The sequence below is a fragment of the Cavia porcellus genome, unplaced genomic scaffold (genome assembly GCF_034190915.1).
Source record: "Cavia porcellus strain 051 isolate PalLab524CR breed Dunkin Hartley unplaced genomic scaffold, mCavPor4.1 scaffold_1, whole genome shotgun sequence".
In the NCBI taxonomy this organism is placed as follows: Eukaryota; Metazoa; Chordata; class Mammalia; order Rodentia; family Caviidae; genus Cavia; species Cavia porcellus.
In genome coordinates this window covers 190,264,114-190,287,527 of record NW_026947484.1, presented here as the reverse complement: position 1 = coordinate 190,287,527, position 23,414 = coordinate 190,264,114, and the positions used below count along the sequence as shown (strand labels likewise).

At 48.5% G+C, this 23,414-nt stretch overlaps 1 protein-coding gene across 1 annotated transcript in view; it reads right to left on the bottom strand.

Annotated features, from left to right (window-relative positions):
- Window positions 1-21,257: 21,257 nt before the first annotated feature.
- Window positions 21,258-23,414, bottom strand: part of Shb (SH2 domain containing adaptor protein B) — a 124,319-nt gene continuing 122,162 nt past the window's right edge. Inside the window, exon 6 of the mRNA XM_005008667.3 lies at window positions 21,258-22,065. Within this exon, the coding sequence (XP_005008724.2) occupies window positions 21,882-22,065 (184 nt within the window). The 3' untranslated portion in view covers window positions 21,258-21,881. The remainder of the gene's footprint in view (window positions 22,066-23,414) is intronic.

Below are 23,414 nucleotides of genomic sequence, written 5' to 3'. Positions count from 1 at the left end.
AGGAGGCCTGGGTCAGGGTCCTAGTCATAGAGCATTTCTTGGGAATTACCACGGATAATAGATGGTCCCTAAGCCCCAAATCCCAATGAAAAAGTAATCCTCATGCCTTACTTTCTCATGACTGAGGCAATATCCAACACCCACAGTTGTAAGGAGGCAAAGTTGTGGCGCGCAGTTCGTAGAGGTCTGGGTCCACAGTGGCTGGCTCAGAAGAAGGGTGGCAAGGCACAGGAGGATTGCTCCTGGCGAGCTATCAGGAAGCAGCGAGGGTTCAAGGGAATAGGAGGGAAATAGACTCTTCTAGGCCATGCCCATAGTGATTTGTCTCTTCCCATCAAGCTTTTCCTCCTGATGTCACACTTATCTGTAGTCTGATCAGTGAATTGGTCCCCCATGATCTGATCATCTCCCCGAAATCTTACGAATGCTCAGAGAGGCTTTGGGGGAACATCTAGATATAAGCCATAATGCTTGTGTGCCATTGTAAGTGATTCTCACTGGAAGTAATGATTCTCACTTTAATTTGTAAGCAGGACCACACACAGCTGATTTGAGGAGTTGAAGAAATAGAAAAGAGCCTGGACAGGGGAAGCCCTGTGGGAGTTTGTCAGATATGTGATGCCTGCTTTAGTGGGGGCTAGCCCAGTGGATAGGCCACCACTGGAGTGCAGCATTAGTAGTGAAAAGCTCTAGCTGGCTGACCCCCATCTGGTGCTTCTTTTTGAGATGTAGGAGACTGTGCCTCCCCACTTTAGCAAACTCTCGAAGAGGTACCTGTTGTGCGGCAGGTGCCCTCAAGCAAACTCAAAGCCTAATGTAGGACACAGAAATGGAAGACTGCACTTTGAGAAGTATGAGGGCCTTTCCTTTTCAGAGAGTACCTGCAGTGGCTTCACAGGGTTGAACTGGTCCTTGGAGGCTGGATGGGTGGAATTTGAACCAGTGGAGAAAGTCTTTGCAGCCAGAGATAAGATTATAAAGGTCAGTCTTTGCCCTCATAGTGCAAATCTTTGCTGCCACACGCAGGCAGTTGGTATCTAATTAGTGTACAAGAGATAGATTTTGGACTCCCTAGGAAAATGACAAGGCCACGGCATGGTTTAGAACAATCCGTCAGGCAACAGTTGGAGAAAGGGCATTCAAAATTGTGTTTTTTCCTAGCTTGTGTGAATTCCTATTCAGATGTATTATTCAAAAGCCAAATAAACCAGGCAGGCATCCAGTGTGTTCATAAGCATAAATAATTAATTTCAAATTGAAATAGGTTAATCTTCTGTGGGAAAACATAAAGAGAAGGAAAAGACTGAAATTAAATATACCATTGGGTTATAACCAACTCAAAAGAGTGAGAAAATTCCACAACATCAAAAATAATTAGTCTGGAGTTGGGCCAGTCCCTTTCCATCCTGCCATAGGCCACAGCCTGGGATCCTCTTAAGAACCCCCAGGGCCCTTAATGGGCTATTCTTGGACACTTAAATGTTAGCATCAAAACCTCTGTTCTTTGATTCAGAATTCATAGTAAAGTTAACTTTTCATTTCTGCCGTTATCTGCCATTTTCTCATTCATTTTTCAGTCCCTTAAAATGTTTTGCATACCTTCAGCTTCTTTATCAGCCACCAGAGAATAGCCTCTAGCCCAGCTGTGATCACATCACTCAGTTAAAACCCTCCCATGGAGGGCTGGGCATAAGTGCCTTCCTGGAAAGCATGAGGTCATGAGTTCGATTCCCTGTACCAGAAAAAAAAAAACCTCCCACAGAAGATGGGCATAGTGGCAGATGCCTATAATCCCAGTTACTCAAGAGACTTAGGCAAGAACTTTACAAGTTCTTGGCCAGACTGGGTAAGTTAGCAAGACACTTGTCTCAAAATACAGAATGGAGACTTCCGGGAGAACATGGCGGACAGATAACAGCAACTACCGGAGGCTCTCTGAAAGACTCGGCTCAGAAGCCAGGAATGGTGCGGACTAAGGAGACATAAGCAGGTGGAGATATGCTCTGCTGACTCAGGAACGAACTGGGCTGAGAGAAGCCAACTTGGAATGCAGTCCTGCTGCTAAAACAGGAACAGAAAAGCCTCAGTGTGGAGGCTGGAACCGCGCCATTGTAAGCCGCGATTTGGGTTTCCCGCCGCGCGGCGGCTGGCTGCCTCTACAGCGGCTCGGCAAGGAGAGAGACGCGAAGAAGCTCTGAGAACGGCAATCTGCGAACGGCAGGGAGGCGTGCACTGACATGTGGCGAGGTGAGTGAGAGAAACTGACACTCTACCACAGTTTGACTCCAGCAGAGGACTTTCTGGGCCCAAGCAGTCCTGTGGGAGCAGGGCGCGGTGGCGACTCCAGCCACACATCCCCCTCTCAGGCGGGATTGGTGAAAAGTGCCTGGCCTGCGTGACGCTGCCGGCGGACCTGGTAGACTGTCCCAACCCAGATCCCAGAGCCCGACGGTGGCCGGGAGGGGAGACGCGTAGGCTGCCTGGTCCGTAACTCCCTGGTGCGCAGCGGTGAGCGGGAACACCTAACTGGCGCAATTCGATCAGGCTGTGGCTGACTGGGAGAGAAGCTGGGCCTCTTATATAAGCTTGCATATATAAGGAACAGAGAGGAAGAGGCAGCATGGGAAGAGGCAGCAACAAGAAAGGCTCCTCGGCCCCCAATTCTGAGAAACAGGCAATAGCAGACACCACACCAATACACATAAGGCACCATATAGAGAGCCTCATAGACCAATTCAGGAATGAAGTTATCAATGACCTGAAGCTAGAAGTATGCAGAATAGTTAGAGAAATGCTAAGTACCACCCAAGAAAAAACAGGTGGTGGAATGGAAGAACAGAAAAAAAGGGGAGAATTGTTTGATGGAGAAAACAGAGAAAGCATAGAATACGTGAAGCAGGTTCAAAGGGACTACCAAGATACTAAGAAGTCTATAGAAGACTGGCATAACAGCTTGAAAGAAACTAAGGACAGACTATCTGAACTGGAGGGCAGACTTGTAATATGGGAGAATGAAATGAAAAACTTCTTAAAAATAACAAAGAAACAAACAGCAATAATACAAAGACAAGAAGATGATAAGAGGATCCATAACTTAAGGATTAAGAACATAAAAGAAGAAGTAGGGACACAAACAAGTGAACTACAAAAGCTACTCACAGAAATAATCCAGGAGAATTTTCCTAATTTAGCAAAAGGTAAAGATACTCAGATGTATGAGGCATACAGGACCCCAGCTACCTACAACCCAAACAGAGCAACACCCAGGCATATAATAATAAAAATTCCAGAAATTCAATACAAGAACAGAATATTAAAAGCTGTAAGAGACAAGAAACAGACCACTTACAAGGGAACACCCATCAGAATTACAGCAGATTTCTCTGCACAAACCATCAAATCACGAAGAGCGTGGGGGGAAATAATTCAAGCTTTGAAAGATAATAATCTCTAGCCAAGATTGAGATATCCTGCACAACTGTCCCTGGAAATTGATGGAAAAACAAGGTGCTTCCAGGATAAAGAGGAACTGGGGGAATTTGCAACCATCAATTCAACTCTACAGAGAGTATTGCAGGATATTCTAAAAAAAGAAAAATACAAAGAATCCAGAAATAATGGCAGAGAGGCCACAACGAATGGAGCAGAGAACAAAATGAAGAAGACAAACTGACAGCTACGGACAGAAAAAGAGTTTAACAGAAATGAGGCAGAGAAGATTGGATGATAGGAACAGCTATTTTGGAGAAAATGACATCTTAATAGGTAATACAGATTTAGTATCATCTTGTTTTGAAGTCTCATCTAGCTTTTGTCCTTCTGTCTCCAATGGTCTAAATAGGCTGTATCTTATTGGATTTTATTATGTACGATAGTATAAGCAAAAACCTTTTAAAGACAAGGAGATTATACAGAAACCATTGTTCATTTTGTTAGTCGATTCTAAATACTCTGTAATGCTGTCATTCTCTTGAATGGTTTTACATTGTTTTGATATACTTAATGCTACAGTATACGAAGTTATACTCAAGGATTTCAAAGAAAGAAACAATATGGTAACTACTTTTAGGTTAGGATTATCTGGTGGTGAAACACTATTCTGCTTAAATGGTTATGTTTTGATCTGCGCTGTTTCGTTGTTATGCCCTCTTTTATCTCAATCTCCACTCCATTATTTACTTTTTTATCTTTATCCTTTTAATTAAAGGAAAAAAAATAGCAGGATATATTATAGTAACCCATTTTGACTTTTCATTACCTTGATTTAAAGCCCTGTATTACTCTCACCATCTGGTTTTTAACTGATGTTCCCCTATTCTGTTTTGCTGGATAGTATCAGGTTCGAAAGTTTAGGCATCAGCTGTGAAGATAATGAGATTCATTATGACGCCCATTCTTGTTGACTTTTATCTACTTTTGAAGACCTACAATGTCTCCAATGTTTTGGTTTTGTCGGTTTTATTCTTTACTGTTTTGTTCAATTGTATTATAACTAATGATATAGGCAATTCTATTAGAGATAGTGGGAGGCATTATGGTAACCATTGTTGATCACCTTGTATTATGTTTTTACATTATCTATTATGTCCACCCTTTTGACTTGACCGATTCTGTTCTGTTATGTCACATTTGGTTTTACTCTCTTCCAAAAAAGTAATAAGAACCGTGGGAGCAATGAAACCCAAAATGTGTAATAGTCATGGTACAAAAGAGAGGAAAAGAAAGTGCTCCAAACTATATAACTGCATGTATATTTAAGTGTATAAGATAGAAAATGATATCACAGGGTTTTATTGGATCAATGAACAGAACTGTTTGCAGTATCATTGATGGAATGTCCACTTTACAAGCTTTAATTTTGTGACTTGAACAATTATTTCTAAGATGACAATATGTAATCCATTAACTAGTGATTTCCTACTGTTCATTTTTTTTCTGTAAATCTGTATAACTTGTACCCTTTCCCTGCTTTTTTTTTTCTTTTCTCCTTAAATAAAATTAAAAAAAAAATACAGAATGGAGTGGGAATCTAGTGATAGAGTACCCCTGGACTCAATCCCCAATACTACAAAAACAAGACAAAAATTCAGTGGTTCCCTCGAGTCTCCAGTCAATCCACACTCTTTCACTTAGCACACTAGACTGTGCCTGTCTCAGCCCCTACCTTTCTGCCCACCTTATGCCCTGCTACCTAATGTGTTTCAGTCCCATGTGGTGTCTCGTGTTTTGCAAATCTTTGTGTTCCTCAAGCCTGTTTCTTTCTGTCATCACCGAATCTTCACAAATCAGACACATTAGCTCTTCAAGGTGTGTTGCTGGGCTCAGGAGTAGCTCCGCGGCAAAGCTGGATGGAGCCTGGGAAACGTGAGCATCTACTTACCTAGTATACCTGAAGATGTCCTGGTTTCAAACCCCAGTATGCCAAAAAACAAAACAGTTCTATTCCCTCCTCTTCCTATTCCTAAAAACAAAATTGACTGCTCTTGCCTTTGGCAAAAGGTTTGGGAAGGTTTCTGACTTGTTACCCTGTTACAGTCATGAAGCCGTCTCTTTTCCACTGTCCACTTACAAGGGCAGAGCTATCTGACACTTTTCTGACCCTCCAACAGGCCTTGGCAGAAACTGTGCTTAGACTGCTTGCTAAAATGTGCTTCTGTTAGAGGAGAGAACTGTTCAAAGGGAGGATCTTGGGACCTGAGGCTGCAGCTCTGATAAAATGCTTTTCTGGGATGCCAGAGACCCTGGGTTCCACTTCTAGCAGCCCTACCACAAAAGGATCAGGGATTTTAAGAAAAGGGACAGGGAAATGTAGGTAATAGATCACTGCAAAATCACCCTCCACCGTCAGCCGAAAACATTTTTTAGAAAGTTATCAAGGATCTCACAGCGTTATACAAACTAAACTACCCAGAGCTAGAGGCTCCGCCCACATAAGGTCCCCTGAGGACACCCTCTAACAAGGGGTCAGTGTCCTTTCTTTCTCTTTGCTCAGATTTCCCAGGCCGCTGCAGTTGCCTAGGCCTGCCCCTGCCGTGCCCCTTCACACCCTTGGGCTCCCTGCACAGGCCCAGCATCTGGATCCCTTCCCTGAGCTTGCCACAGTTTTTTGCCCCCGAACTGCGCACATTCTGTCCTCTGAACCTAGAAGACAATGTTCTGTTCATTTGTGTTGCTCAGTTCAAACAGGCTCCCAAGGCAGCTGTCCTTAAGCTGACCTCATGGCCTCACTCTGCAGAGCCCCTGTGTGCTGGCAGCTGCACCTCGCGTCCCTGAACTGTGCAGTCTGTCCCCACGGCTGGTCTGCAAACCCCAAGGTCAGCTCCATTCTTCTTGATTCATTTCAGTCTTGTTTTTGCTTGTGTGTGTGTGTGTGTGTGTGTGTGTGTGTGTGTGTGTGTGTGGTGCTGGGGATCAACCCCAGGGCCTGGCCTGTGTTAGGACAGCATTTTGTCACTGAGTTACACTGCCAACCCCTTGGTTTATTTCCAAGCCAGGCTATAAACTTACTTGTGTCCACATATACAACACATATAATTAAGACCAAGGTTGACCAAGACAAGCCTAATGGATTGCTTGTTTCATTTCTTCATTAAATTCCTTTATTGTTGGTGGGACCCATTGAATCTCTGCTGCACATTGCAGTCGTGGTAAGGGGCTGGGGATGTAGCTCAGTGTTAGAGTGCTCCTCAGCCTGCGCAGAGCTCTGGGATTGATCCCCAGCACTGTGAAATAAAAAGAAAACTCCCTTTACGGTTTTGATTGAGCTGGGTTTGGTGGTGCATACTTATAATCGCAGCACTTGGGAAGTGACCGGAGGATCCATGGGAGTTCAAGGTGGGGCATCACTGACCTGTTGTATTGCTTCAAAGGCTACACCTCAGCATCTCGGCCAGACCCATTTGCATTGCTTAAAGCCAACTGAAGGGATAAAGAAATATCCTAGCCAGCTCTGTACGTATCAATCATGGAAGTAAGGCAAGGGTTAGCCAAAATGGAGACAAATGGTCTTCTTTCAGGGTGGGCCTTCCCTGAGGTCCTCCATATGTATAGTGTAAGTTGAAAAGATTGACTGAGATTTTATTTCCTAGAAGTTTTGTTAAAAATGGATCCCCATGAGCCGGATGTGGTGGCTCACGCCTGTAATCCCAGCACTCGGAAGGCTGGATCATGAGTTCGAGACCAGCCTGGGCTACAAAGTGAGCTCAAGGCCAGCCTGAACTGCATAGCAAGACCTCATCTCAAAAAAGACAAAAAAAAAAAAAAAAAAAAAAAAAAAAAACCAAAAAAACCTGGATCCCCAGTCAGCGATATAGCTCAATGGCATAGCATCTGCCTGGCAAGCATGATATCTTGAGTTTGATTCCCAGCACCTCTCCACCACCCTGAAGAAAAAAAAGGCTGAGGGGGGGAGCAGAGAGGGGGAGGATCTCCAGCTAGGCACAGTGGTATATGCCTGTAATCCCAGCTATTTGGGAGACAGAGGTAGGAAGACTCAAATTTCAAACTTAGTCTTGACAACATTTTTTCTGCTGGGTGTGGGCACTAGCACTCAGCTGACTGAGGCAGGACGATCGGCATGAGTTCAAGACTAGCCTGGACTGCATAGTGAGACCCGGTCTCAAAAAATCCCATCCTCAATTTCTAGGAGAGAGCTGGTTATATTCGATACCAGGCCTGTGTGATTCTTCTCAGACAATTTGGAGGACGTGATAGTTCTAGATTGATGTCCTGACCCATCAGAATTTTTTTAAAAAAAATATTCTGTTTTGAAACAGGATCCTGGAATGTGTGAATGAATGAACCTGCAGCTCGGAGGGAAGACAGGTGCTCAGTCGTAAGGAGAGATCATCTGCATTGTTCGAGACCAGCACACAGCAAGTGCTGTGAGAAGTGATAGGAGAGGGAAGCTGTACAGAGAACTGCAGGCAGGGAAGGGTGCCTGAAAAAGCCGACTCACAAAGACGACCAGAGTTTAAGCCAGGGGAACTCAGGAAAAGAACAGGGCAGGCAGTAGTGAGTTTTGTTATTTTTAATCTTGAGACAGTGTCTTGCTATAAGATTGCCCAGGTTGCCTTCCAACTTTCAGTCCTCCTGCCTCTGCATCCCCAGGAGCTAGGGTTAGGGTGAGCTCAACTCCTCTGGCTGGAAAACAAAACACCACGCTGCTCCCTCTCCCAGACCTTGTTATTGACCCTCAGTTGTGCCCTTGTCTCAGGCACCCTATGGGCAAAGTTTGTGCCCTGTGGTAACTCAGGGCTCAGAAGCATTGCTGACTTCTGGGAAGGGTCAGGAGACACCTTACTTGGGATCTGAGTGACACAGACTTGTAAAATAAAAACACATCTTTATCTAGCAAGGGCCTCAGCCACAAACATTTGCACAATATGTTGTGAGTTTCCCAGCAATTACACAATAATATTTTCTCTACTTTTCACATTTTGTGTGCACAGAGAGGTCCCGTGACTGCCTTTCCCTAGGGAGGGGTGAGGCTGGGGCTCCACAGCTTTTGTTGTTTTGGGAACAGAGATAAATACAGAGGCAGTTCAGTAACCAATGCCTTCCTCTTCCCTGGCACTGGTGCAAGACCCAGGTGGCTGGGGAGCATACTGCCCCAGGGAGATGGTAACAAGTGTAGGTTCCCAGGGCCCACTCCACAGGTCTTGGTCTACCGTAAGTCTTCAAGTAGAAAGGCCCATGAATTTGTGCTTTCCCAAGAACTGTGTGCAAACCTTATGATCAGTCAAGTTGGCAAACACTGAAATAGATATTACATGCTTCAAAGTCAGAATATTTGTGTCTGAATTCCAGATCCAGCACCTCCTGGTGACGTTTTGGAGTAAAGCCTCCCCTGCCCCCATAGCTCCATCTACACAAGTACCCTTCCTGGTGCCCACATTAGGCTCCCTGCAGTGGGAGAACCAGCATGCCAGGAGCTCATTCTCCCTGGGGGTGGCAGGAACAGTGGAGCTCAGAGACTTGGAACATCACCATCTCTCTTGCTCTTTGGGAAGAAAGGTTCAAGTAGTTCCTTTAGATCTCACTAGCTTCTGGACTGTGACCTTCCTCTGGGTCCCCGTTGCTAAACTGGACTTCTGCTTTTCTTAGGGTCATTGCACCTTCCCCAGCCTCAGTTTCCCATCTGCAGAGCAAGGCCTAAGCCTTGGGAGACCTGTGCATGTGTCATGTGAAGCACAACAGAACAAAGCAATCTCCAGAAATGGGAACTTGTATTACAGCATTTAACAAATAGCAGCACCAATAGGTGCCTGCCTGACAAGCACAAGGTTGTGAGTTCGATCCCCAGTCCCCCACAAAAACAAACAAACGAATAAACAAACAAAACAAATAGCAGCACCTACTGTGTCCCCAAAGCTCTTCCAGACCGCTGCTTGTGTAGAGTTGACATTCTAGTTACATTCTAGTAGGTGGAGACACAAATAATGAATGCAATGGGTGTTTAATATTTAAACAATAAAGAGGCTGCAGGGATTTAGCATTTAAACAACAGAGACAATGAATAGGTTGAGTATTGAAATAAATATACAGTGTAGGAGTTATTTAGATAATAAACACAATAGATGCGTATTACTTAGATAATAGCCACAGTGCTTTAGAATTAATGGAGTGTGAGAGACTGAAAGTACCGAGCAGCCTGCTCAGTACTTTCAGAAGAGGAAGAATCTTTCAGGACCTTGCTTTAGATGATCCCTTGGGCTGGGGCTTTTTCCTCTCCTTTCTCTCCCCTATCCTCTCCTCCCATCCTTTCCTATTTCCCTTTTCTTTTCTCCTTTCTTTCCTTTTATTTTTTTAAGTATACTGTAGATTATACCAGAGAGTGCTGTGCTGCATCCCTAGCTGTTTTTATTTATGTTTTACCTTGATACAGAGTCTGGCTATGTTGCCAAGACTGGCTTTGAACTTGTGATCCTCCTGCCTCAGTCTCCTGGGTAACTGGGATTACAGGTGTGTGGCACCATGCCCAGTTCAGAGCATTTTTACTTGTAAAATAGATGCCACTCTCCCCTCCTCCTACAGGAAGATGTGCTAAAGTTATCAAAGTTTGATGCCGCGGCATGCTAAAAGCGTTTATCCAAACTGCATGTAATATTTGCAATAATGTGGTGAAGTTGCTTTTTTTTTTGGTGGTGGTGATGGTTGTACTGGGATTGAACCTAGGGTCTTCACACTGAAATATATCCCTAGCTCTTTTTTAATTTTTTATTTTAAAACAGCGTCACTGTGTCTCTAAGTTTCTCAAGGTAGATTCAAACTTGCAACGATCCCCCTGCCTCAGCCTCCCAGAGTGCTGGATTACAGGCATGCACCATCGTGCCTGGCTGAGGTCACTGCTTTTGTACCATTCTACACTGAAGAAGATGAAGGCTTTCTGTGGATCTTGCCACACAGTTGGAAAAGAGTGAACCTAAGCTATCAGTGCTCTCTCCTGGTAACAGTTGTTCCTCTTTTCACCTTCCTCTTGCACCTGCCATGATGCTGGGGACTCTGGGTGCTCCTAGCTCCAACCCAGGACCTCATCCTCATGAGGGCAGAAGGAGCTTCTACTGAATGGAAGGCAAGGGGCTTGCCAAGGGGCACTGTGGCAGCTAGCAGCTTGGGTTCCAGGTCCAGAAGTGGGGACCCTCCTGGTTTTAATGCTGAGTCCCATATGCTGGAAAGCACCTCAGCTGGAGATAACTGATCATCCTATAAGAGGCCACTGGATGGTGGCTTTTTCAGGTTCTTGGTGTCCCAAAGAAAGAACTGAACAAGACACATGGAACAGGCAGCAAGAGTGAACATACGCTCCTCAGAGTGAGAACAGGCTGGTGAAAAGACTCAGAGGTCAGCCCTGAAGATAAAGTGAAAAGAGGTCTTTTTGTATCCAGAATTCCCAAGTTCTCTCCCTTTCATGCAAATATGACACTGGGACAGTCATCCTGTGGCACACTCAGCTGGCGCCACACCATGTGTAAACCACCCTATGAAAAGCTGCCTAAGCTGGCCGTGTAGCTCAGGGGTACAGCACTTGCCTAGCAGGTACAAGGCCCTTAGTTCAATCCCTTTGCTACACACACAGAAAAGAACTTAGCTTCCTGCCATATGTCAGTGAAGGACCAGGAACAGCATCTTTGGATTGGTTTTGTCCACGAAGGACTGAAAAGAGCATCCTCTGATTGGTTCTGTGAACAGCACCAGATTCAAAAGAAGGATTGAGTCGAGGGTGGTGGCAAGCAATGGCCTGTAATCCCAGCACTCAGAAAGCTGAGGCAGGGGAATCGCTGTGAGTCTGAGGCCAGCCTGGGCTACACAGTGAGTTCAGAGTCAGCCTGAACTACATAGAGAGATCTTGTCAAAAAAAAAAAAAAAAAAAAGCCCACTTTAGGGATAGACTTGGACACTGGAAAGTTAGACCAGTTAGAAACCTGGACATCCAGCAAAGTGCTGACTTCTCTCCTCTAGGTCAAAGAGTTCACAGAGGGTCTGTAGAGGAAGTAGAGACTGATGTTTAAAAGAGAAATGGGGATGGATTCTCTTGTACTCAGTCAAATTTGCAGGAGGATGGCAGTCTCTTTTCACATGGGGATATGCTAGGGTCCCACGGGACCCATGGGTTTACAGAAGCAGGTCCAGTTCCCAGGAATCCTCAGTATACAAAAGGAGGGGGGCTCTGGTGTATGACTGAGAGGGGCCTGGGGTGCTAGGCTCCAGGTGATGACATTAGGAGAGAAAATCTGGAGGCCAGATTGTGGCCCATTCAGCACAAGCCTAACCACTGGGAAAGAGATGCCTAACAACCACTGTTGGTGTTTGGTTCTAACAGCACCGGTTCTACTGTGAATGGGGCCCATTATCCCTCCAGATAGACCTAACTGAGGGATTGTTTCCTTAAGAAGGAATTGTGGGTCTGGGGATTTAGCTCAGTGGCACAAGCACCTGCCTTGCAAGCAGCCAGTTGTGAGTTCAATCCCCAGTACTGATTTAAAAAAAGAAGAAGGAATTATGTCCCCTGTAGGGCTCCTTCAAATGGTAGAGAAGGCCTCTATTTTGCCAGTCAGGGTATCTATGTGTGCTGTACCAGCAGAGTAGCTCTTGCAAGGAGACATGCAGGTAAAATCCACTTTCCTGCCTTCCCAGGGAGGTCCTTTGCCATCAAAGGGGCAGATGGATCTGTAGATTGTGGGGGGCATAAATGGGGCTGGCCTCCAAGACTTGGAGTCCAGTGTTGTAGATCCTGCCTTCTATTAAAAACCCATGTGCCACAGTGGTGGTGGCATTCCCTTGCCTGATAGGTGGCAGGCATCATGCATGGAGAATCTTGATGACCTCCCACTTGCACCCCTGTGATAAGAATGGTCCAGAATAACACCATTGGTCCTTCTGGATTCCTTCCTAATTCCAAGTCATATGAGCCTCTTCCCTGTTGTACCCTGGTTCCAAGTTAAGATCGTAGAGTGAGACCCTAGGGAGTGTCACTTGTCACCTTTGAGTTGTTTTAGAGGGCAACCTGTTTGGTAGCTGAATCTGTCCTTTAGTTACTCTGGGAGACAGGGGCTAAGGAGGCTTGGTGTCCCTGGCAATGGATGGTTGCTTCTTAGCTCAGGAGATTTTTTACCTCAAGGAGGTTGAGGACCTCTGGTTCATGTTTTATGAGCTACTAGGGGCTGGTCAAAAATTTTCCTCTCTTTCCAAATGGTGTTGTGTACATGTAGCCCTGAAAGACATACTAATATATATATGTGACTGTCCTGCCTTGAACAAGTTGAAGAGCCTAAGGGAGGGCAGTAGTTCTGCCTTTTGAGCTGAGGCCCCAGGAGAGCGTCCTCCTGCTGCAGTGACCTGGGTTAGACTGATTGGCATATTCTGCCCTACTAATGGCCTCCTTTATGGAGCTGCTGCTGTCAGTGAGCTGTGTGGTTGTTGTCCCCACCGATGACCCGTCCTGCCTGTTAGGGCAGCTGGAGTAACTTTGGGCAACGATTTTGTCACACTCACGTTCCAGTTGTTGGTTAATGGGGAGGAAGGTGGCAGAGTTCACAACTGTGCAAGATTGGAGAGTAATGTCTTGATTTTCAATAAGGGTGACCTTGATGAGTGTGATGGCACATGCCTGTCATCCCTGCACTTGGAAGACAGAGGCAGGAGATTGCTGCTAGGTTGAGGCCAGCCTGGACTACATAGTGAGACCCTGTCTCAAAGAAAAGTGTATTGGGGGGTGGCCTTATACCTAGTAAGCCTTTCCTCAGCCATCCATAGATGTCCCTTGAACTCCAGCAGGGATTTAACCCAGTGTGAGGTTTGAATTATGAACTTGTACCCCAGAGATATCTTTGAGGTTTCTTGCTCCAAGAGTACCATTGCTAATATTGCCAACAGGCAGCTTGGCCAACCAGCCCTACGCCACTCCATCTCTCACTGCAGTGAGAGATAAACCACCCACCTGGTTTCTGGGCCCAGATCCTGGGTTAGTTCCCCTGTGACTGTTCCCTGTCTTTAAGCTATGGAAAGAGGCAAGGCTTAGTCAGGCCTGGAATTCCTAATGCAGGGACCTGCATCAGGCCCCATTTCGGGATCTGAAAGGCTTCTTGAGTGACCGGATTCTATTCTGAGGATTAGTATCTGGGCCTTTGGTACCTGGTATAGGGACTTAGCTATTATTTCCAAGTGGCTCGTTCATACGTGGCAGAAGCCAGCCATTCCCGAGAAAGTCCTCAGCTGTTGTTTGGAATCTGGAGGGGCCAGATGGCAAATTGTCTCTATTCTCCTTGAGGACAGTTGTCTTTGTTCTGGAGTTGGGACATATCCTAGATTGGTTGCCTCCTGTTGAGAGATCTGGACCTTTTGTTAGGAAAAAAGTTACCTCCTTTTGGCTGAGAGATTGAGTATTTTGGTCAGATAGCTCCTCAGTGGGGGTACAGATGAGGTCGTCCAAGTGTTGTAGGCTCCCTTTCAAACAGTATTTTTGGAGCGAGCCAGCCCTGTAGCAGGATTGGTAAAGGTCAGGTTTTTGGTATGAAGCCATATAACTTGAATGCGGCCACCTTCGACCACTTTCCTTTTATTCATGATAGGACTAACTGGAGTATGGTGTTATATTTAGGCTGTTGTTTGGGAGTCAGTCTTCCAGGTCCCCAAGTTTGTATATTGGCCAAGCCATATTATATAGTAATGTATTTTTCTTGAGGATCTGGGGCTCAAATTTCCCGCAGTGTCTGAGGACACATCTGAGGGTCAAGTGGAAAAGATGAGGCCTTCCTGTGATGGGTCCGTGAGCACGAGGAGTTAAGAGTTAGATTGTGGGAACGTTATGGGGTGTCCCCTGTGTTGGTCCCTGTTGGCCCAATGCCCTCAGTCGATTGCAGAATCACCCAACGTCATGGTACACCTAGGAGGGGGGACAAAGGGCATTTGCTATCAATGCCAAAAGCTGTATCAGCATTTCCCCTAAGAGGCTTCAATAAAGCTGTTCTCTTATTTTAAAGACGTTGCCCTTGGAGGCTCCCCTGGGGCGACTGGATGTGTCATGCAGAAATGGGGGCTATAGGGAATAAGTGGGCAGCTGGGCACTGGGCCACTGCTGGTAGGTGGATGGCAGCCCTTGAGTCACAGTGGACGGTGCCATGGCGTCCTGTGCGTTGCTGCTGGGACATGCATCCTTGGGATGCAGTCCTACGTATGCCACAGGCTGCAGTGTGAGCCCATGCACCTGGGGAGGAGCAGGTGGAAGCAGTGAGCCACTGTGAGTCCCTGGCTGGGGCTGGCAGGGGAGGAAGCCATGGGCTGATCAGGGAGGTGGAGGGACACCCAAATGGGTGGTGGGAATTGTGGGCTGGCTGGAAAGGTGGGAGGAGGAGAAGGTACAAGGAGGCTGTGAGCTGCATGCACCAGGTGGCCAGGAGGAGAGGGGCTGGCACTGGCTGCCCACAGCCACTCGTCCCTTCGCTCCACTGCCCCTCAGATTGTACCTAATGCCTTCTGTCTGAACTGTGCTCACAGCCAGAGACTGGGAACACCTGGCCCAAACAAATGCAGAAGAAAAGAGAAAATGTTTCCAGAAGAGGTCTTATCTCCTGGGCGGCATACCAGCAAATGTTCCCAGATGGTGGGTCCTATGGGGACAGTTTTCAGGTTCTTGGTGTCCTGAACAAAGAACTGGACAGGACACACGGAAAGGCAGCGTACGTGTACATTTACTGAAGGTGGAGAAGTGCTGTGATCTGCACAGCGGGCGCAGGCAGGTAGGGAGACTCGGAGCAGTTCCCAAGACACCTGCCTGTCATGCGGAGAAGGCATTGAGATGGTCGGCATACTGAATGCCATCCATACACCGTCTTACTGAAAAGCTCCCTCGGCTCTTGTGTATATGAATGAGGCCCCTGTCTGAATTCAAGCTCTCTTTGAGCAAAGGAAACTGCTTAGGTTATGCCTCACATTTTAGGCAAAGATCAAGTTGTTAAAAGACACTACATGTAACTGTGTGGCTTTCTTTTTTTTTTTTGGTCTTTTTCCTTTTTATCGGTACCGGGAATTGAACTCACGACTGCCTGCCTGCCTTGCAGGTGCTTATGCCGCTGAGCTAAATCCCCAGCCCCCTGTGTGGCTTTCTTTAGGGACACTCCCGGACTTGTAGTGGAGATAAACTGATTGCTCTCTGGAGGACAAGAAGACTTAAAGAACATCTAGCCTTTGGCCCAGTAATGCCACTTCTATAAACTTCCCGTTGGATTAAAAACTCAGACCAGATGTGATGACGCATAGCTGTGCCCTCAGCAGGATGAACACTGCACATTAAGTCCAGCCTGGACAGTTCAATGACTTAGTAACACCCCGTCTCCAAATAAAAGGACTGAGGATGTAGCTCAGTGTGGAGACCCTGGGTTCAGTCCACAGTATTAACACACAAAAACCCAAACCTAATTGTGTTCTGAAGAAAGATATTCCCTGCAGAGCCGGTCACATCCAAACCTGAATATGTATTGTACATGAAAAAGATCATACTGGCAGAGATTTAATAACATGAAGGCAAAAGACCATGGCTATGGTAAGTGGAAAATGAAGGATGTAAAATCCTATCAGCACAGTATGTGATTCAAAAGGATTCAAAGAATTACACATGCACAGGAGCCAGTCTGACGGGGTATGTCAGGACGTTAACAGTACTGTTGAATTTCAGGTAATATTTGTCTCCTTTATGTTTTCCTGAAAGTACATATTAATTTTATAATTGGGAAGTCATAGCTTTTAAAAGAAGATTGCATAAAACTCTCCTACACTGAGCCGCTCTGGTTGAGCTTGATCTTCCTCCTCGGCCTCGGATGTAGGAGGCTGTAGCAGGGCGTGGTGGAAAGGTCACTGCGTGAGTCACAGTGAGTCACGGGGGGAAAGCCTCCAGCCTCTGCTCCTGCTGGCTCCTCCATCCACTGCCCAGCTCTGATGCCACTCCCTCTGTCTCTCCTGCTAGAGCACCTGTCACCTAGCATTCTGTACTGCCGCCATCTGCCTGCCTCTTCCCTCTTGGGGCCTCAGTTTCTCCTCCTTTCATACTTGGCCGTTTCTGCGTCTGACTGCAATGCTGGGAGAAACCACATGAGGGCACCAAAGCCACACTGGTAACTTTCTTCTGTTTGGTCCAGCCAAAGGTCCTCAGCAGACTGTCCCACAAAGCCACAGAGGCCTGAGATGTGCCCCCACAGATGGGAGCCAGCTGGAAGAAATTGCCTCATCAACTCTGAAGACCCCTTAGCCCTACCCGTCTTTCCCCACGCCACACTGGCCAATGGGGCTGGTGGACCTGGCCACATGCAGTACCCTGAAGCAAGTGGAGGTGAACTTGTGTGACTTTGGGTCTGTTCCTCTGCAGGGCTGTTTTTGGCCTGCTTCTGACATGAAGGCACTGGACCACTCACTTCCTGTGCTCTCAAAGGCAGCGTTTCCTGCTCACAGATTTGTGCTCCTGGTCTCACTAAAGACTTGGGGAGATATTGCTGGCTTCCTTTTTAGGGGAAGCAAATCCTTGGGAGGAGGTCGGTGCCCAGCTCCTGGCCCATCTTTGTTCAGTGTTTGTCAAATATATATATTTATTCCTCCAGATAGCAGAGTGTAGAGTAACCCACAGGACACTGGTGTGGCCCTTGGGTTCTGGGTGAACTGTGGAAGTTTTTGTTAGCAGGCCCATGCTGGAGTTCTGTCTTTACTAATGCAGGTGTTCTGTGTGCGTGCGTGCATGTGTGTAGTGTTGGTGCCGGAGGGAGAAGCAAAGCCTAAATTCTGGGGACCAAATGGGGTCAGGGTTGCAGCCTTGCATTGGAGGATGTTAAAGGGGTGGCAGAGGCAGGCAGGTTTCTCTAGCAGGGGAGGCAGTTGTTAGAGGCCACTCCAGTATGCACTTCTGGATGTGATGGGCCCCTGATGCACCTCTGGGCTGGTCCATATGTGAAACAGAGGTCTTGTGCTTTTGGTCCTCTGGACCCTCTTGCCACAGGGACACTGAGGCTGCACAATGGCATCTTCAAGATGTTGTGATGATGGGGTCAAGGCAAATAATGGGAGATGGTGGGCCAGAAGTTGTGTCCTGCCTTCAAGGATTTGCCTCCCCTAGAAAAGGAGGTCAGCAACATCTCCCTGAATCTCCATGGAGAACAAGAGGTACTTTTGGGCTAGAGGAGGTGATGTATCCCTCCCCTTCCCTGTCCTCACCATCTACCTTCAGAGCACCCCTGGGAGACACAGGAACTTTGTCATCTCCTGCAAGAGCAGCCTGGGCCTCACCTGTCCTCTGATGGTCCCACATCTGGTACCACTTCCTGTGACATCCATGACTCCATGCCCCCAGGAGAACCCCTACTCATCCTCCAGCTCTCCACATCTGGGCTCTCACAACCTTGTGGGCCACCTTTTCTGTATCAAGTATCATTTTGTGTTTTTCCACACCGGAAACTTCCTGAGGCCAGGGGCCAGGTCCATTCTGTAATCAGATCAGGAACCAGGAGCCACTCAGTGGGTGGCTCTGAACAAGTTCATTCATTTCCCCTTAACAAGGTCATGAGGTCTGTCTCTCTGCTCAGCAGGAGGCGGGGAAGTTCCTTCTGTCCTGTAATGATCCACCTTGGAGGCGATGGCAGCTCAGCATCAGCAAACAGAAGGGTGTCTGGCGAGGTTTCTGGGGTACACACCACAGTTTTTTTCTTTGGCGGTATTGGAATTAAACCCAGGACACTGCACACTGGAAGCTTCTACCACGGAGACACAGGCGTGGTAGTGCACATCTGTAACCCCAGCCCTTGGGTGAACTGCTACAAGTCCCGGGCCAGCCTGGGCTAGTGAGCTGATGGGCAGTCCAAACTACACAGCAAGACCCTATTTCAAAACACAAACGCAAAAACAAGAGTTCTACCTTGGAGTGACATCCTCAGACCTCTTTTTAATTTTATTTTTTTAAATTTTGAGGTAGCATCTCCCAAAGTTGCCCAGGCTGGCCTTGAACTTGTGGCTGGCACAGCATCCAGACAGCTGGGATTAGAGGCACGCACCACTGTGCCTGCTCTGTTCTAAAGAAACAAAACAAGCTTACACCAGATACCTGTGTATTAAAACTTCATGTTAAATATCCACCTTTGTAAAGCACACCACACAGCACTGGAGCTCTAAAGACCATCTTCAGCTTCACGTGGCTGGAGAGGCCAAGGGACACCTGTAACTTGAGGGTATCTTTGAGATCTGGCCTTTGCCAGTGACTGAAAGTTTTTTGCCTGGCTACTGACCCAGCCAGGACACTCTGGGGACATCCACTGGCCACCTCCAGAAAGTAGCGTATCTGAATGCAGTTTCTGTGGTGCTGTCCCTGGAAGAACACAGACGTGGCCATCTGTCCCTATCAGGCCTTGGTCACATGTCACCAACCACTCCTGAGGAGCTGCTGAACCCGAGTGTCTAAAACGCTGGTCCTGGGACTGCGGTGGAAGCAAAGGCCCCATGGGGCTCAGTCTGTTGACATGAGGTCCTTTCTGGAAGCATCTGCCCACACTCTGGTCACTGAGGGCCACTAGCCCAGAACTGCCCTGTGGTGCAGTCCAGCTTTCCTGAAGGCTTAGGTTTTTTTTGTTGTTATTTTTTAAAATCACTTTCCTACCAAGGACTGCTGTCTCTTTAGGATTTCCTGGACCACAGGGCCTCAGAATGGCAGGCAGGTGGGCTGTCCCCACAAAGCCTCTTTTCTTCCTCTGGGTGCCATCTTCTTGTGCTGGGCTGCCAGAAGGGTCCTTGACTCCTCTGTGCTCAAGGACGGAGCTGCTGAAGTGGTCAGGGCATTGTGGTCAACAATGGAGCCAGTGAAAAAGGAAAAGAAAGGAAGAAAAAGCCCCGCACATACCCCTGTGGTTCTGAGCAGCCAGGCCTGCTGCTGGCTGTGTTCTGAGACCAAACGCTAAAGGCGAGGTGCTGTGTGGCCGGGTGCTTTTTCTCCCCTCCAAGAAATCCTGCTCACCCCCCTTCCCCCGCATTAATTGGCAGTGGATGAAAAAAATAAAGCCAAAACAAAAACCAGACCAACGCCAGTAACCTGAATGCGAGTGTTTCTGAAAGGGAAAAGCTGTTTTCAATTGTTAGATGTCCAAGAAAACATGAACGCACGCCGGCAGAGGAAACAGTCACAATTAGAGGAAGAAGAGGGAGAGGTTCATAAAATTAAAGAAAAAGTTCCTTTTAGCAGCTCCTGTACTGTATGCTGGCTCCTCCGCCAGCCCCAGTCTTGAGGGAAGTGGGAGATTTAAAGGGAGGACGGAGGCTCCCAGGAACCCTTAAAGAAGCAAAGACAACAGGAGGGCGGAGGTCCGCTTCCTCTCCCTCCAGGGCAGTCTTTTCTGAGAGGCTGGCTCTGCCTAGTGGTCCCCAGCCAGCCGTGGCCAGGACTCTCAGGAAGTGTCCTGGAGACTGAACCTGACCTTGCCAGCGGGAGGTCACACACTCTGTGGTTGGAGGGGCTGTGCCTCCAGCTTCCCAGGAGCCTAGCTCCAGATTCCGGTTTGCTGTCTCAGCTGGCCCAGCTGCCCGCCTCACTCCACATACTGCCCTCACTCCCTGCCCCAGAAGGAACCAGGAGGATGACAAGTATTATGAGTTGGGTTGCCAAGGGAACAGCTTTGGCTGTAAACGGCTGGGATCAATGGCAGCCTTTACTCCTGCTCTACCTGAACCTGACAGGTAGCCGTGGCAAGCCCTTCCCCTTCTCTGAGGCTGGGTCTTCTCATCTGGAGAGTGACCAGCCTGAGGCATAAACAGCGCTGGTGGTCTGCACTTCGGAGTGCCTTTCCCATGTGCTGGGTGACGGGCACCAAACCTCCAAGCCCTTCAGACCAGCGGGGCGGAACCTGTGCCTGGAGGAGCCCCGGAGCCCTGGCCAGGCTGGCCTCTTGCAGCCCATCCTGTAGGAGGCAGCCACACCTTTCCTGCCGCTGCACAGTGGGAAGGCAGGGTATGGAGTGATCCGTCATAATAGCATCTGCCTGAGTGTGGGGGAGGCATCCTGCTGAAGCCAAAGCCAGGGACATAGCACAGGTTGGGGTACAAGTGATTTATTTGGGTGCAAGCAGCATGGATGACCAGTGTTCCTGGCCCCTTAGAGGCCAGGATTCTGTCCTGCTCAGAGAAGGGTAACAGGCATTGCAGAGCCAGGAAGAGCACAGGCTGTGTTTACTTTGTGTGACCTAAAATTACTTTCTGCCTGAGCCTCCCTTCTCTCCATATGTTAAAATACCTCACAAGACAACAATGACCAGATGGTGCGGAGAATTCTTTTTCTTTGGGACAAGTCTTGCTATGTAGTCCGACCTCAGTCTCATGGCGATCCTCCTGCTTCAGCTTCCTGGGTGCTGGAATTACAAGGGTGTACCTGGGCTGGAAGAACCCTTTGCAGACTGCTGGGCATTATGCATCTCAGGGGTTAAAACAGACCTGCCACCAGTGGCCACTGCTGAAGAGAAAATCTTCATCTCCATCCATTCTGTGGGAGGGCTGCGCCCTCGGCTCTCCCAGTGTGGCAGCACATTTCTGAGCTCCTCTGTGCTCCCATGTGCCTCTGACTGCCTCAGCCCAGTCCCCACAGTGACCACTCCGGGGCCCAGAGCCAGGAGACCTGTGCCTCTGGCTGCTTCCCTCTGCAAGGCTTGCCACAGCAGCAAGCCAGAGACCACCTTATGTGCCCTGACGGGGAACAGAGCCAGAAGGCGAGCACTGCGTGGGACAGAACAGAAGGAGTAAGAATATATATTAAATGACTATTTTATTTACACACCCTATTCATAAATAACTGCATCCTCTTTTTGACTGCACAATGATTCCTTGAAGATCTAAAGATTACACTGAGAGACTAAATGTAGGTGGGAGTATGTGTGTGTGTGTGTGTGTGTATGTGATCACATGCTCGCACACGTCTGTGCTCACAGGCACACTCACAGAGACTCCACACCACAGAGGGGCGGCCGGGCCTCCTGCTCACAGAGGCAGCCTCTGGCTCCCAGCACGGTGGGTGGGTGGGAAACTGCAGTCCACAGGTGTGAGTTCCTGACAGCTGGAGAACAAAGAGAGCAGCCCAGGGAGCTGCGGGCCTTTGTTCGCCCTGTAAGGCATCTCTTTGGATTGCAAATATTTAATTCACAGAAACTCTAGGGGTGGGGGTGGGGCTGGGTGGGGTGGCGGCGTCCCTCAGCCTCCACACAGGCCTGCCCCAGCCCCAATGGCAACAGCACTCTAAGACATGCAGTGGTGTGCTAGTACCATACACACGACACAAACTGGACACAGCTGGCAACTTGGTGGGGCTTGGCAGCGCCCTGCCGGCTTCTCCAAGTCCTGGGCTCTGTCACAGAGAGCAGGGAGAGCTGGTCTGTTCACAGGGTCCGCACAGCCACAGGATACAGCAGGGACAAGTGCTCAGCTCCTTTGATGGGCAGCTTTCTGGTGGTGTAGTAGTGGATGACTTCCGGGACACTGTCGAATGGGGGGCTGTTCTGACCCAGAATATATTTCTCTTTGGTTTTGGCCAGTTTCATGTGCATAAAGCCCTGGTTGCTCCTGTGAACAAAACAGAGAGGTTAACAGGACCTAAGGATTGCTGGGCTGAGGGAAGGTGAGGTCAGCTGGGGGAAAAAGCATCTGTGGTGGTGCCATTCAGTTTTGTTCTCCAGCACTAGAAGGATGCTTGGTCCCAAGAACTTTCCTCCTGATACTGGGGCCAAACACCTGCTAAGGACTCTGGGGCCACCTGGGAGAGGAGATCCTAGATGCAAAGCAGCTGTGAGCTGTTCCTTTCCAAACAGGATGAGGAGGCTAGGCCCCCTGAAATGCTCCTGCACCCACCGCCACAGGCGCCCTCCTGCCAGAGAGCTTGAGGACTCAGGGGCTTGTTGTTGGTGATACGCACCCAGGACAAGCCTTGCCTGGCAGACACTGGGCAAGGGTCATTCACTGCTCAGTTGCCAGACGAACAAACTGTGGCAGGGACGGCAGCAAGGTGTTTTCCCCCTCAGTAGTAGAACTGTCACTTGCAAGGGGCCGCTCTGCCTCAGACTATATTTCCCAGCTTCCCTCAGCTCGTTAGCCATGTGACCAAATCTAGCCAGTCAATGTGGGCAGAATGCATGTCTTCTCCCAGAATGCCCCAGTCCCAGGCAGCCAATCCCTTCCAAGGTTCAGCCTCTTCCACTGCCAGGCTGTCCTTAAGGCTCCCTCAGGCACAGTACCCTCCTTCCTGTGACCACTCCAAATCCAGTCCTGCCTCAGTAGGCACTTGCTTTCCTAACCTGCAGTTACTCAGCCACTCCCGCAGAGAGCACTGTGGATAAAAGGAGGAGGTCTCTGTGACTGCTGTAACTGGGTTCAGATCTGCCTGGGGTGTCTGGAGGGAACAGCAGCGGTAGGTCGCTCAGGTAGGAGTGAGGCCCTGCATATTCCAAGGCCCCTGCAGCCTGTCATGCACCAGCATGTGGAGTGGTGTAGCTCAGGATGGCCGAGGTCACAGTTCCCCCACTGTGGTTCAGCAGTGGACCCACAGGCTCCCAGCAGACCTCTCCTATGTCATGCTCCAGGCTCCGCCACGCTGGCTTGCGCTCCCCTCTGACATCCTGCCTCCTGCCTCCCTGCTCAGCCAAGCCTTGCCTTTTACGGCTCTGTTGCTACATCTGTAAGTTTCCAAACCAAAGACCGATTTACCAAATCAACTGCCTGTCACTTGGTTTGGAAGCTTGCGCTTCCAGTCAGACACCTGCTACCAGCTGCAGGGCCCGTCCCTGGGCACAGGTAACTTGTGAATAGCTCTAAGACCTGGCTTCTGGGAGCCCACAGCCAAGCCAGCAAGGCTGAGAGAGCCATGTGGACAGAGGAGTGGCCATCCTGAGCCCCAGCTCCACTCCTGAGCTCCCACG